A 16100-nucleotide genomic window follows, 5' to 3' on the forward strand; every position below is an offset into this window, starting at 1 on the left:
ACAAGTATGTGCACCACAGACTTTCATTGTCATTTAAGCTAGCTTTAACCCTCCACATTCTAGAACCCATCCTTACCCTGCTCTCCCTTTCTCTTCACTAATACTAATCTCCTAAAAATTCCAGCTGGCCTCCTCTCTGCGTTATCTCAGGTTTCAGCCTCTTGTATGTCTCTGCAGCATGGGAACCCTGTTGACAATCCACTTTGAGCTAGAAGTTCTACCTCTGGAAATCAAGGGATTTTGTCCCCCCAACTTAACATCTAACTTCTCTCTTCTGTGTTGATCCTGGGCTTTAAGATTCCCTAGTGTTCTTCCATGTTCTGCCCAAGAACAGCATTTGCAGTGTTCTTCCACCCAGTTCAATGAGTCTCCACAATCACAGTTAAGTTCTCTATAGAGAACTTGGATATCAGGTCCAAGGCTCCTTGCCTCCCCAAACCTCCTGACCCTGTAACATGATACAGCCTATGGAAAGCCCATTCCTGCCCTCTCTGCAAAAGGAGCTAGAGAAAGAGCCTGAACTGGGGACTTACTGAACAGATTATTCCAAGACACGTTGGTCTTTTCCTCAGACTCCATCGGTTGGAAAACGAGTACCCTGTGATGGTCAAGGTTTTTTAGCAATTCTTCACAGTAAAATGGAATCCCACAGCTTCCCTCCACCAGGTATCTGCAGTGGAAACAAGGAGACCTCTTTATACCAAACAACCATTTTTTAGGAAGCAAAAATAATTGACTCATTTAATTATTTGAAAGTAACTCTATCTGAAACTAATATTATTCTCTATTTGTTTCCGTTCATTTTCCTTTTGTAGGGTCACTTTTTAATTTTCCTTTCATTTTTATTATTTATTTATTTTAAATATTTTATTTATTTATTCATGAGAGACAGAGAGAGGCAGAGACCCAGGCAGAGGGAGAAGCAGGCTCCCTGCGGGGAGCCTGATGCAGGACTCTATCCCAGGACCCCCGGGATCACGAACTGAACTGAAGGCAGGTGCTCAACCACTGAGCCACCCAGGTGTCCCTCTTTCATTTTTAAAAATTAAATAAAACATTTACATTTTTTCAAAGCCAACACTAGACACTCAGGTACATCAGCAGTCTTGACTCCCTTGCTCTCCTTATAAATAACCACATCAGTCAGTTTCTGGTTTATCTTTCAATGTTTCTTTTAAAAAATGTAAACAGAGGGATCCCTGGGTGGCGCAGCGGTTTAGCGCCTGCCTTTGGCCCAGGGCGTGATCCTGGAGACCCGGGATTGAATCCCACATCGGGCTCCCGGTGCATGGAGCCTGCTTCTCCCTCTGCCTATGTCTCTGCCTCTCTCTCTCTCTCTCTCTCTGTGTGACTATCATAAATAAAAAAAAAAAATTAAAAAAAATGTAAACAGAAACACACAGACTTATTTCACTCCTTTTTCCTTAAAAGACAGGATGTTACACATGCTGCACACTTGGCTACACCTTGTTTTTTCACCCAAGAATGTATCCTGCTCATCCCCCCATATCAGCAGATCTTTCTCATTCTTTGTAATGCCATATAGTGCTTCATTGTGTACATCCATCCTATTTTATCCTACCATCTTCTTAGAGATGGACATCTGGATTGTTCTCAGTCTTTTGCTAGTACAAATAATTCCTCAACAAACCTTTGTCCATATGTCACTTTATACTTTTGTTTAATATATCTTTGAGATAGATTCCTAGAATTGGGGTTACTAGATCAAAAGGTAAATGCTTATACATATATATATAATATATATATATAGTATATATATATACACATAGTATAAATATACATATATAAGTATATATATATATATATATATATATACACACACACACTAAATATATACATACAAATATAGAGAGAAAGACAGAGGCAGAGCAAGAGACAAAGGAAAAGAGCATGCCAAATTCATGCCTGGAGTTATTTTAAATGAGACTGTGCAAGACATCCTTCTTCTGGAAGCAAGGCAAATCCATTAGGAAGAATGGATGTAGATACTAAGGTGGGTTGGTTTTTTTGTTTGTTTGTTTTAGATTTATTTATTTGTTCATGAGAGACACAGAAAGAGACAGAGACATAGGCAAAAGGAGAAGCAGGCTCCCTGTGGGGAGCCCAACACAGAATTCGATCCCAGGACCCTGGGATCACAACCCGAGCCAAAGGCAGACACTCAACCACTGGAGCCACCCAGGTGCCCCACCAAGGTGGGTTGTAAACAGCCAGCTAAAGAAGGGGCCCTGCCCATGCTGTGAAGGCCACCCCTGTCTGGACCCCAGTAGGGGAGTCATTGAGAAGCTCAGAAAGCAGTAGTTCAAGAGCCAGCCTTCCACACCTGCCATAGACAGAACACCAATTCCAGCCTACCTTAAGGCCAGCTGAATGAGACCTTGCTTATTTGCAGGCTGTGTCTTTAAAGCTTACCAGTTTGCCTGTGTGGACGCCCTCTGTCACTGTTGATTAAATTGAGCACGCCCATAGCCAGCATAATGAGAGGGAAGCAAAACTCACATCTTTGAGCAAAATTTGAGAAAGCGTAACAGGAGCACAAACAAGGAAAAGGTAAGCAGGGTCCCTCATGCCAACCATGATAAAAGGCTCTTTTGAAAGGTAGGACCAGTGAAAATATGGAAATAGGCATATTCCATATTCTTTCAGATAGATCTTAAGAAACATGATGAAGTCTGGATCTGGAGAATGGACATAGATGTGAATACCTCAGGAGAGAAACAGGATACTCACGTGTCCAGTTCCTTTGTGATGCCCCTGACATTGAGGTCCAGGCAGACCTTGTTGCGAATATCCTTTGGCTGCACGGCTCCAAGAGTGACGTAAGTGGTGTTCCTGTTCTTCATGATGGCATTGGCAGCTTCACAGGGTATGTCAATGAAGGGAGACAGGGACATGATGATGAAGATAGGAACAGTCCGGATAAGCTTCTCCATAAAGGCCCAGGAAGCTGGATCAACAAACTGGCCCTCATCGATGATAAAAATAATCTTTTCCTCTTTCACTGTCTGCACAAGGTAGAGAAAAAGGAAAATGCTGTAGGACCTTGGGTTTTTATTCATGGGTATAGGTAAGTGTGTGTATGCACTCAGTTTTGTGGTGCTCAATTCAAATATTAAAATCTTTCCGAGGGCAGCCCCGGTGTCACAGCGGTTTAGCGCCACCTGCAGCCCAGGGTGTGATCCTGGAGCCCTGGGATCGAGTCCCCATGTTGGGCTCCCTGCATGGAGCCTGCTTCTCCCTCTGCCTGTGTCTCTGCCTCTCTCTCTCTCTGTGTCTCTCATGAATAAATAAATAAAATCTTAAAAAAAATAAAATCTTTCCGATACATTTGTATTAATTTAGATTCCATTAACTTGTAATTTGTGGCCATTTGGACAGAGCTGGCTGGAATGGATTCTTAGTCAAATCCTCATGTAAAGATAATGCAAATGTGGGGGATCAATGGGGTTACAGCCAAGTAAAAGCACCCACTGCATAAAAATGACTGATATGTTTACCACAAGTCATTTTAATCTCTTGACAAATGAAGATCTCCTGGCTTTATCTAATTGACATTTATTCAACCAACATGTATGTATTCAACACATACTAACTGAGCATCTACTGGGCAAGGTGCTAATACACAGTGCAGAAGGAAACTGACCTAGTTTATGTTGTTCTAGCACCAACTACGGTATATGTTACGCTTGAAAATTGATCACGTGTCCCTTTCTCCTACTAGGTTCCCTTTCTCCTACTAGTCTGAATTATTTATTCGCTCATCAAGTATTTATTAAGCAGCCATCAGGGTTGGGTTTTGTTCTAGGTGCTGGGGATACAGTATTAAACAAAATAGGGGCTTACATTTTATTTTTTTATTTTTCATTTTAAAAAATATTCTATTTATTTATTCATGAGAGACAGAGAGAGAGGCAGAGACAGGCAGAGGGAGAAGCAAGCTCCTCACAAGGGAACCCAACGTGGGACTTAATCCCCCAACCTGGGATCACGCCCTGAGCCGAAGGCAGACACTCGACCACTGAGCCACCCAGGTGTCCCAAGAGCATACATTTTAGGGTCAGCCCCTTGCAGAGCGGGCCCTGCATCCCACTGTGTGAGGTGTCTACACGGAGAGGACCTTCTCTGCTCTTACTGCTTCACACTGCTCTTCACCTCTTCTGGCTCCCTCTGGGGAGATGCTCGATTAGCCCATTCTTCCCTTCATGTTTTTATAAATGAAAGCAGCAAAGCTACTTTAAAATTTAAAATTTCACAAGACAATCATTATAAAGTATTATAATCTGTTTTATTACATATACATAATAAGTCTGACCTTACAAACCAATTCTGTGACCAGAGATTTAGCTCTTCAATGATCTGAGGACATTTTAATAGGGAAGGTAGCATTATATTTATTTTGTTTTTGACTGATACCTTTATTTTCTTACTTTAAAAAAAGATTTTATTTATTTATTTGAGAGACTGAGAGCACAAGTGGATGGAGCAGCAAAGGGAGAAGCAGACTCTTTGCTGAGCAGGGAGCCTCAGGCCTGGGGCTCAATCCCAGGACTCTGGAATCATGACCTGAGCTGAAGGCAGATGCCCAACAGACTGAGCCACCTGGGCACCCCTGACTGATACCTTTAAAAATATAGGGCAGATCAAAATGTGAGTTTTCACTATATGCTGGCTCTGTCAAGCAGGAGCTAGACAAGCATGAATTCCATAGTCCATCCTAGGTCCTGGTTTTTTCATATTTAAAATGAGAAGATTGAACTGGATTCTCTTTAATGTGACTAAAAGCCAACATTTACACTGCACTTACTATGTTCCAAGCACTGTGTGATGCTCTTTACATAAATTAACTCATTTATTCCTCATAAGATTCACAGGAAGTGGTCCTATTGAATCTGTTTACTGAGAAAATTTCAGTTAAGAAACTTGCTAAAAAAAAAAAAAAAAAAGAAACTTGCTAAGGTTGCAAAGATAGTAAATGAGCCGAAGATTACTGTCATCACACTTAGCTAAAGCATAGCTTTTGTGGTGGTTTACAAACTAGATTGCACATCAGGACCAACCGAGGAGTTTTAAAAACAAAAGCCAACAACTGAACAAATTCCTAAGCCCAATCTAAGCCCCTTTGAATCTTTAGGGGGTAAAACTCATAAATTCATGTTTATTAGTTTTTTGGGTTTTCTTCATTTTCTATAGACGGTATTTTTATTCGAGTATAGTTAACATACAGTTTTATATTAGAAGTGGGGAAGGAGAAATTTGTATCAGAAACTTAAGACAATGCCACAAACTTGTATTGATCATTTATAATGTGCCAGATGCTGTCCTGCTCAACAGTAATACAAAAAATGAATCGGGCTCCTTGTCCTTAAGAAACTCACAGCCTCCTGAAGGAGAGAGACATACATATAAGGAACAAATTGTCATAGTGTATGGTAAATATAACAAGAAAGATGTTCAAAGTGCTACAGAATCAGGGTGGAAGAACTAGCATGCCTGGTGCTTTGGGGACTTTTCACCAAAGAAGTGATATTTAAGGATGAATAGCATTTCTCCAGGTTAAAAACAACAACAACAACAACAACAACAACAACAACAACAACAACAACAACTTTTGGCTTCTATGTCATTAGCCTTGGGAATTATTTGCATGTATGAAGTATGGGTTGGTGCGATCTGCCTATGCTCGGACAGTTATATGGAGGATGAACTGGAGTGGAGAGGTATGAGGCATAAGATTAGTTGGAAGCTATGGAAATGGAATAGAGAGAAGTACAGCAAGGAACAGAGGATGGAGACATTGCAGAGACCACCCATGGGAGAAATGGTAGGAGCTGACAGCTCAGTAGATGTGGTAGCAGCGGCAACCGATGAGGAAGTGGGAGCAGAAGCAACTTTAAATGAAGCTTGAATGAATTTACCATTAATGGAATCAAGGATCAGAACTACATCCACGTGTTATATATGGAAGGTTCTTGGAAATATGGTTCTGGTGCTCATGGGAGAGGCGAGGACTGGAATATAAATTCGGTGATTGTCAACATAGAGTGGATTGTCATGAGATGACTCAGAGATCTAAGATGGGGAGAGTGCTTTTTTTTTTAAAGATTTATTTATTTATTTATTTATCCATGAGAGACAGAGAGAGAGAGAGAGAGAGAGAGGCAGAGACACAGGCAGAGGGAGAAGCAGGCTCCACATAGGGAGCCTGGCATGGGACTCAATCCTGGGTCTCCAGGATCACACCCTGGGCTGAAGGCGGCGCTAAACCGCTGAGCCACCGGGGCTGCTCCGGGGAGAGTGTTTCTGATCAAGAGGCACTGTTCTATGTTCTACACAACCCTGTGAGCCAGGTACTACTGTTTCTCTGTTTTATAGATGATGAATCAAAAGCAGAGACAAGTTAAGTCATTTGCTCAAGATTACCCAGGCAGGAAGTGATAGGCCTAAGGGTTCAAATGTTGGTAGTCTGACTCCAGAGCCTACATATATAACCATTTGGATATATACTGTGTCTCATGCAGAGAGAGAAGGAAAGAGGGTTGGTTTTAAGGAGAGGCCAAACCTCGAGGAGTGATGTTCCAGGGACTCTGTTCAAGCATAGCTAAATTCTGAACACTCTTGACTTGAGGTCTGGAAGGAAGGAAGGAGGAGGAGATGCGAGATGTGTTAGGATAAAGCTTTCATACACTTCCAAGCTTCTAGCCAATGGCCTTTGAACCCCTCAGCCACCCCCCGTTAGCCTCCTCCATTGATTGACCCACAAGATGCTCTTACTTGCTCCAAAATCTTCATAAACAATGCTTCCAATTGCTTTTGCTTTCTCAAGGTGGTCATCTTGGAAACCTCTCGTGAAATAGGGAACTGTATAAAGAATTATGAGAAGATTGAGTCTGGGGGTATAGCAAAGGGAGCTACTAGCTGTGTGACTTTGGGCAAATCACTTTGCCATTCTGTGCCTTCAAATCCTCATATGTTAGATGATTCACAACGTCCCTTCCAGCTGTGCTACCCTAGATCACTGAGCCTAATAGATACAGGAAGTAACAGGGCATACTCTGTCTTTGCCCTGGCAGTCACCTGAGGGAGCAGAAGGACTCTGCGTGTAGCCCCAGTTAGTAGAGTATACCTCTGATGGAAAGGTGAAGAAAAAAATGAATCAGCAGGTGGCCGTTTGGATTTTCTTGAGTATAGTATTTTTAGATACCTCCAATGTCTCAGGAGGGTGGATGTTCATTCAAGGAGGATTGGGAGTCACTTTCTTATCACCCACATGAGAAAAGGAAAAACTAATAAAATGGCAAAGGGATGCTAAGTCATCCGACCTGAGACAGGAGCTGCTGCAAGTACCCTGCACTCTTTCTTGCAGAGGTACAATCTCGCTATTTACCTGGACATGGAAGATGTCATTTAGGAGACAGTAGAACTTCTCATCCAACAGAGTCTTGACTTTATGTTGAAGGTTGGTCTGTCGTTCTTTATAATGTTTACAAGTATCCAGACCTAGTACATTGGCCATGAGTATCTGGATGGTATAAAAGTTTTGATGGAAGCTGATCTTAGTCAATGCGATAGCAATAGTCCTGTTTATAAAAAAGACAAGAAGCAGAAAAAGGTTCTTAAGTATATTTTTGGAAAATAATAAAGGCTGAAGGAGAGCCCTGACTCTTCATATTCAGTTGTTACAATAGCAATTTCCCAAACTATCTGGAAGCTGTTCATTACTCTGGCTTCAGATACACTCCTTCATTCCACTGTGTCCCTGAGCCCTCCTAAATGACCCTAGCCATGTCCTCTTCTGCAGCTCCACCTGCACCGCTTTGCTGCAAGCCCTCAGACTCTCACCCACACCACTGGGAAACATGCTACTACCCCTGCCTAGCGCCATGATTCATTGCATCACCCTTCCAGAAGCCTGGCATATCTGGATAGATACAAATCCTCTCTCCTATTTACAAGTTTTCAGTGGCTCCTACTACTGAAAGGTGTTAAGTCTAGACTTCTTTTATTTGACATACTAGGCTTTCCCAGATCTCATGATGTCATTTCTTGCCGCTCTGCCCAGCAATCTACCCTCCACCAACAAACTACTGACAGTTCCCTGCACATCCAGAGCTGTTTCTTCTTCCCAAGCTTTTGCGTAGGCTATCTCCCCTGCCAGCAGGTTATCGCTCCTCACAGCCTCATCTAATCTGCTCTCTGCTTCTCTGCAAATCTCAGCTCAGGTGCAGCCTCCTGGAAATCTTCCCCAGGTTGGGTTACAGGCCCTTCTTTGTTTTAGCTTTCATGGTACTCTATTGCACACCTCCATCACTGTCCTCAGAGCATTCTATTTTTATTTTTTCTCCTTCTCTTCCGTGAAAGCTCTTTGAGGGCAGGGATCAGATATTATTCATCTTCGGGACAGTAGCACTTGTCATGGGTTGGCTCATGTCTCCCCCACCAAATTCCTGTGTTGAAGTCAGCCCCCACTACCTCAGAATGTGGTCTTATTGGGAACAGGGTCATTAGGGATGTAATGACATAAGTTAAGATGAGGTGATACTGGCTGATGGGGCCCCTAATGCAAAGTCACTAGTGTCTTTATAAGAAGGGGAAATTGGACACAGACAAGGCACAGGGAGAAGACCATACAAAGATAACAGCAGAAGGGATCCCTGGGTAGCTCAGAGGCTTAGCGCCTGCCTTTGGCCCAGGGCATGATCCTGGAGACCTGGGATCGAGTCCTGCATCAGGCTCCCTGCATGGAGCCTGCTTCTCCCTCTGCCTGTGTCTCTGCCTCTCTCTCTCTCTCTCTCTCTCTCTGTCTCTCATGAATAAAAATCTTAAAAAAAAAAAGATAACAGCAGAAATTGAGTGATGTTTCTACAGCCCAAGGAACACCAATCATTGCAAGCCAACCACCAGCAGCTGAGGACAAAGGCCTGGAGCAGACTGTGCCTTACAGCCGGCAGAAGTAACTAGCCCAGCTGGCACCTTGATCTTACACTCTTAGCCTCCAGAATGCAGAGACAATAAACTTCTGTTTGCTGAGCCAGCTTATTTGTGGTACTTTGCTACAGCAGCTCTAGCAAACTAATAGAGCACTCAACAGCTCTTGGAATATAGTAGGTACTCAATAAGTGATGGGATAAATGAGTGAATAAATATCTCTGGTTGTTATGAATGATCTCCTTAGCAATGTTAAAGATATTTATAAACTGGCCTTTCTTTTTTAAAGATTTTATTTATTTTTTATTCATGAGATACACAGAGAGAGACAGAGACACAGGCAGAGGGAGGAGCAGGCCCCTCGCAGGGAGCCTGATGTGGGACTTGATTCCAAGACCAGGATCACACTCTGAGCCAAAGGCAGATGCTCAACCGCTGAGCCACCCAGGTGTTCCTATAAACTGGCCTTTCTTAAGCTTGACATTAAAAGACATTAAGGGGCACCTGGGTGGCTTAGTCAGTTAAACATTTGCCTTTGGCGTGGGTCGTGATCTCAGGGTCCTGGGATAGAGCCACGAATCAGGTTCCCGGCTCAGCTGGGAGTCTGCTTCTCCCTCTCCCTCTGCCTACCCCCTGCTCATGCTCTCTCTCTCTCTCTCTGTCAAATAAATAAATAAAAATCTTTTAAAAATAGAGTAGAAAAACAGCTTAACAATAATATAAGGTTTATAAGCATTTTCCCCTTAAAGCTTTGAGGTTCGATGATGAAAGAATATGAGATACCACCATCATCCTCGTCTTAAGTCATCATCACTGTTATTGAATACCATACTATCCACTGCCTTGAGAGTACCATCAGGGCTGTCCCAGAGAGCCCTCATGACATTTTTCATAAGAAAACATATGAACAGTGCAAGATAAGTACCTTAGCCCTGTCTTCCAAAGGAAAATCCAGAGGCCTATCATTCTCTGTCCCCAGCCATAGGGCTAAATGGTTTGAACTAGTGATTCTCTGTCTGCTAGCTGGATAAATGTCTGTGTTTGTTCTGAAGACCCCATCTAGCCTTGCTCTCAATGTCTGTGCCAGGAGTTCTCAAATATTCTGCACATTGGAATTACTCCAGAAAGCTTTAAAATACTGATATCCAAGCCCTATCTTGCATTAACTTAGGATCTCCATGGGTCAGCATAGCTTCTCATTTATTAGTTCAATATGTTTATTATTATTTATTTAGTACCAAGGGCATGGCACCCAATAACTGAAAGATTGTGGGTGGTTTACATAAGGCACATAATATAAAGGAGAGGAGCATTAAAATAAGTGAAACTCTTAAGGACATCAGGTTTCTCTGGATTCATAAGAAGTGATCATTGCAAGACACTCACCTGTGGTTCTCACCTTGGGCCAGATACTCAATTTCCATAAGCATCTGGCTTTTTCCATATCCTGATAATCCTTCGTACATCAGAACTCGGCTGCAGTTGAACACCAAAAATTCCTTCATCGTACACATGAAGTATTTGATCTCCTTATCACGTCCTGTTGTTTTTATGTTTTAAAAAAGGGGCAAACCTAATCAACATAAAATAGTCTAGAGATATAAGAAAGCACATAGTGATACCACTTGTAAAAATACCTTTTGGGTTTTCCATGGAATTGTTCATGAACTTTCTTGAGATCCTGAGCACTTGAAAAAAAATTTTAAATCTTTTTCTGGAGCTTTCCAGAAATGTAGTGTTACAGTTTGTTTGATCCCCACAAGCAGTGAGGGCAAGTATTCTTATAATGATCATTATAATGTCCATTTAATTTTAGTGTAGAAAACCAAGATTTTGTGTAGCTGACTGCTTAGATTACACCACCAAAAACTAAACCAGTGTTATCTGGCCCTGAGGCTTATATTCTTTTCCTTTTTATTGTTTTCTATAATACACTAGAAGAAACCTATAGATTATTACATTGGAAAATAAATGTATTAAAGTTAGGGTTCCTATAGTAAACAATTATGGATAAAATATTTCTAATTCTGGGAAAGAAACTTGCTCTTCATAAATGAGAAATTATACTAATCTCAGGACTACTAAAAACATTATCAGTGATAAGAACATTCAATTTGCTTTCAGAATTCATGTGTAGATTATTTCTTTCATAGAAACAACCTATATTCTTAGTAAAAATAAGTTATAGTGTCTTTCTGATTATAAAACACATGCTCGCTGTGAAAAATATGGAAAACTTAGAAAAACATAAACATCACCTTGGTTACAATCTGGATGCTGTTATTTTTATGTGTTTTTAAATATATGTAATAGGATGCCCTGACTGAAGTCTCACAAACTTAGCTCACAATCTTTAAAACCTGAGTGGCCAAGAAGGAACTAGCAGAGCTGTAATTTCAAAGGAGTGAGCAATTTCTGTGGAAAGAGCTGGCGACCCCTTCAGGGCTGCTGCTTCCTCCTTTGCTGGATTGGTCACTGCTGAGGGCCCATTTTAGATGTCCATTCATAGAGTAAACACATACCCAGGTGTGGTCTAATGTCTATTGAAAACCAGGACCATTCCTCTAAGCTTCGATGTTTTATACAAAGAAGCTAAGTGTTTACTTGGTAATGTAAATTGCTGGGCATGATTTAGTTAGAACTAGCCTACGGACTATATCCCTTCTTTTGGGTGAAACATTCTCTTTCTGAAAATGCATTTGAACTTCAATATTGTGAGATGTGTCATGCTCTTCTCTGGCCTGAGGCTCACATAGGTAATCAGAAGACAGAGCCCAGAAGGCCATAGAGCAGCATCTTCTGGCTCTCTATGTCCTATTCACATGGAACCCATAAGGTCAGACCTTATGGATTATCTTTCAACTGGGTTCTAAAACAAGGTCTAGTCACCTTGACTTGAAATACATGCACCTTGTTTCTATCTGGGACAGTTGCATGGATTTTTGATCTTAAACACTTTTTGATTATAGTTTTGTTGATATCTATGCTGTTAGCACATACAATTTCATTTACAGGAACTCTTGTAAAAGAAGGGCACTTCCTATAGTCCTAACCTCTGGCAGTCTCTTTTTGGCTAGAGCTTTAAGGAAAAGATATGTGGGCTTGATTTTTACCTCACACTGGTGGAATCAGGGAAAAAGGCAACTCAAATATGGGCATATTGGACCAATGTGTTCTAATAGGACTGCCATATTGAGTCCTTGATCTTGTAGAAGGGGGTTTGCTGTCAATCATGATCACAAGGATATCGTAGGCTGAGAAGTAAGGCTTCAGAGGAGGGGGGAGAGTGAATATTCCTTCTCCTTTTCAGCCTTCAGGAGTCTGGGCGTCTGCATTTACAAGAAGTGATTAGACTCTGAAAAACACCTGCACGCAGTGAAAATGGGCAAGGCTGCTGACCTTTTGCAGTTTGGGAATGACTGCCTTCTCTCAGACTCTGCTAAAATCAAGATTCTGTCCTGGCAGACAGTGTCCCAAAGTGTCCTCCTAACTGTCCTAACACAGGACCAGGATTTAACCTATGATGGTACTTTTAGGGTTGTTCAACTCTAACAGAAGGAAATTTGTGTTCCTAGAAATGGCTGCCTTCAGAATCTACGGGCCTGTCTTCAGGAGGGTCTCTTCCCATAAAGGGTATATCCGTCCCTCCTTTTATGTTCACTTCCCTGTCTAGTCTAGTTTTGAGTTAGCTTTCTTACAATAGGGTCTCTGTCACCAAGAATCACAAAAATATCACTGCTACTGCCAGATAGATCACAGATCTAAAGCTAAATTTCTGGAAGAGAATCTTTTTTTTTTTTTTTTTTTTTTTTTACTGGAAGAGAATCTAAAAAAATATCTTCATGACTTTTGAATGAAGAAAAATTTCTAAAAGTATACAAAAGTACTAACTATAAAAGATTGACAAAATGGATTACATTAAAATATTCTGTTCATTAAATACATAATCAACAGAGTAAAAAGGCAAGCACAGCACGGGAAAGTTATGTACCAGAAAAACAAATGACAGTATACCCATTTTTAGGATATATAAAAAATTCCAAGAGATCTATAAACATACAACCCAATTGAAAAATAGGCAAAAGATTTGCATAGATGCTTTATAAAAGATAATGTCCAAAGGGCCAATAAATATATGAAAAAGGAGCTCAACCATATTAGGGAAATGCAAATGGAAATCACAATACGACACCACTACATACCCAACAGATTGATTAAAATTACAAGGACTGTTTAAGTTGTTGGTAAGGATTAGGAGCAACTGGAAATCTCATAGCACTGTTAGTCAGAATACAAACAAATACAACCATTTTGGAGATTGTTTGGCATCACCTACCAAAACTCTGCCTTTTGTCCTGACAGTTTCACCCCTACATATGTGCTCGACAGAAACATGTACATGTGTTTGCCAAAAGACATGGATGAGAGTCTATATGGCAGTATTATTAATAAAAACCAAGAACTGGAAATAACTCAAATGTTGATCAATGATGGAATGAATAAATTGTTGTATATTTATAAAATGGAATACTACATAGTGAAGAAAGTGAATAAATTACTGCTACACCTACTACCATGATGAATTTCATAACATAAATCTGATCGAAAGAAAGCATATGTAATTACACATTGTACTTTCCCCTATAGGGATATCACAAACAGGTCTGAGTGATTTAAGGTGTTAGACATCTTGGGGAAAGGGTGAGGAATAAAGTGTGTGAGGGTTCCTGGGAGTACTGTTATTTTTCTATTTCTTTGCCTGGATGGTGGTTGTATGCTCATTTTGAAATAATTCAGTAAGATGCAGGTGTAACATTGGTGTACTTTTCTGAATGTTTTGTTATAGTTCAATAAAAAAGTTTAAAAATCAAGGTCCACTACCTACCCAGCAAAGGGTAGCCCTCATTTCTGTTGCAGATGAGATATGCCATACCAAACATGCTGAAGAGAAGGAAAGAAAAGATGTTAGAGTTAGAACAGGAAAATACCAAGAGCAAGAGGGTTTCATTCTTAGTTCCCAGAAAGTCTCCTTTTCAATCTCTAAAAACAGTCTATCTCCTGATTCAAGGACTACAGATGCCAGGGGGGAAGAGAAAAAGAGAAGTTCTTACCTGGTAATAGAGAGTCCAAACAACTTAACGTAGAGCCTTTACCATAGTGCCTGGTACAGTGTTCAATAAATGCTTGTGAGTCTGCACTGGTGGAACTGAATCCCTTTCTAGGGAAACCAGACACCATTATGGGACCCATAGACTTGGAAATATTCTATCAAGTGCTCAAACAATAATAGCCCACCTTTTGGTGAGTACCTACTATGTGCCTGGCACCATTTCAAGTGCTCTACGTGTATCATCCTTTATTCTTGACAAAAACCTTTTTAAGGAAGTACTATTATGTCCATTTTACAAATGAGAAAATTGAGTTGCAGAGAGTTTAACTTGCCCAAGATCCCATGTGTAGTAGTGACAGTGACAGAGGATACTGACAGAATAAGTAGGGGTGTCTGAGTGGTTCAGGGGTTGAGCATCTGCCTTTGGCTCAGGGCATGACCCCAGGGTCCAGGATTGAGTCCCGCATCAGGGTCCCTGCGAGGAGCCTGCTTCTCCCTCTGTCTGTGTCTCTGCCTTTTTCTGTGTGTCTCTCATGGAAAAATAAAATCTTAAAAAAAAAAGAAGAAGTATCTATAGAACCAGACCAGGGTATGTACACTTGGCCATTACATAATATGTAATAATATGTAAGAAATATTATTCAATATTTCTTGAAGGAGGCTTTTTGGTCCAATGGATCATTCCCTTGCCTGCACTATCATACTGTTTTGTTATGCCTTTGTTATAGCAGATGCCATCTGCTAATTTTGTATGTTGTATATGTTAGTCTTCCCCATTAAATTGTGAATTTTCAGGGCAGGAACCAGGCCCTGTTCATATTTGTATGTGTATTTCTATACTCTCTTATCTGCAGCAATGGTCTAGAAAAACTAAGAGGCAGCCAGCCTTTGGGATCAGGTAGTCCTGGGTTTCTGTGGTACACTGACTGCATGATGGCCCCATTTGCTCACCCCTACTTGTTTCTATGCCCTGTGCTACGTCACTCTGGAGTGCCCTCCTTCCCTAGGCTCAGTCTTGTGAATGCTTTACCAAAGGGATGTTATTAAACACAACAGAGAGACTTGAAAAGTGCTTGGGCTTGCTCTCTCTTGCTCTTCTGATATTGCCACAGCAACATGCTTGGGCCAGTCTGATAAAAGATGAGTCACAAAAAGCCAAACTATCCCCATTATGTCAGCCAGACTTCCCAGTTATCCCACCTGACATGGTCCTGGGTTGACCCACAACCTGTTGAGCCCCAGGCATATGAACAAGCCTAGTCAAGATCAGTCAAATCCAGCCAAGATCAATTAAGCCCCACTTCTTGGTGGGATAAATGAGTGTTTATTGTGGTACTACCACTAAGGTTTTGTGGCTGCCTATAATGCAGATTATTGGGGCATTTTGAGTCTTGGCTTTATTGCTTACTAGATTTATGACCATGGACAAGTCATTTAACATCTCTGAATCTCAGCTTCAAAATTTATAAACTGGAGATAATAATCGATTCTACCTGATATGGTTGATACTAGAGTCAATTATATATTTTGAGGTAGAGTGCCTAGCACTTAATAAGGGTCCACAAAAAATTAGTATTATTCACTCATTTATTCAAACAGCATTTTATTGATGGTCTACACATGCCAAGTACAGTGCTGCAGCCTGGGAATACAAAGGCGAATAATAAAGACTCCTTGAACCAACTGGAGCCTTGATTCTTTTTCTGATCCTTTAAGACCTAGATTCTAGCCTGCTAATATAAAGAATAATACTTCTCCACTTTCCACTTACTCATTCATTTATTCCTATGAGTGCCCACTATATGCCAAGTACTGGGCATATAAAAATGGACAAGAAACAGCCACTGTCCTCAAAGAGCTCATAATGTAGTCAGTGAAAAGCAGATCAGGTCAGTAATTGTGATGCGTATGTGGAAGAGGATAAAGCTGGATTGTCTGAGCTGGATTGGGCAACTCCAGAGCCAGCCTCATGAAGGAATAAATCCCTAAACTAGATTTCAAAAGTTGACTGTGGTTTCCCAGTAGTCTGGGGATAGGGTGGATG

At 41.0% G+C, this 16100-nt stretch overlaps 1 protein-coding gene across 4 annotated transcripts in view; it reads right to left on the minus strand.

The window, feature by feature from the left end:
* Nucleotides 1-16100, minus strand: part of ADCY10 (adenylate cyclase 10) — an 84671-nt gene that overhangs the window by 41165 nt on the left and 27406 nt on the right. For 3 of the 4 annotated variants that reach the window (XM_077901533.1, XM_077901532.1, XM_077901534.1), the window contains exons 13-18: nt 13832-13887; nt 10333-10486; nt 7406-7598; nt 6793-6879; nt 2752-3026; nt 534-670 (exon numbers count right to left, since the gene is read on the minus strand). In XM_077901533.1, coding sequence (XP_077757659.1) covers nt 534-670; nt 2752-3026; nt 6793-6879; nt 7406-7598; nt 10333-10486; nt 13832-13887 — 902 coding nt within the window. The remainder of the gene's footprint in view (nt 1-533; nt 671-2751; nt 3027-6792; nt 6880-7405; nt 7599-10332; nt 10487-13831; nt 13888-16100) is intronic. The other variant, XM_077901535.1, reaches the window with a different exon arrangement.

This window comes from Canis aureus, chromosome 6 (assembly GCF_053574225.1).
Source record: "Canis aureus isolate CA01 chromosome 6, VMU_Caureus_v.1.0, whole genome shotgun sequence".
NCBI classification, from domain to species: Eukaryota; Metazoa; Chordata; class Mammalia; order Carnivora; family Canidae; genus Canis; species Canis aureus.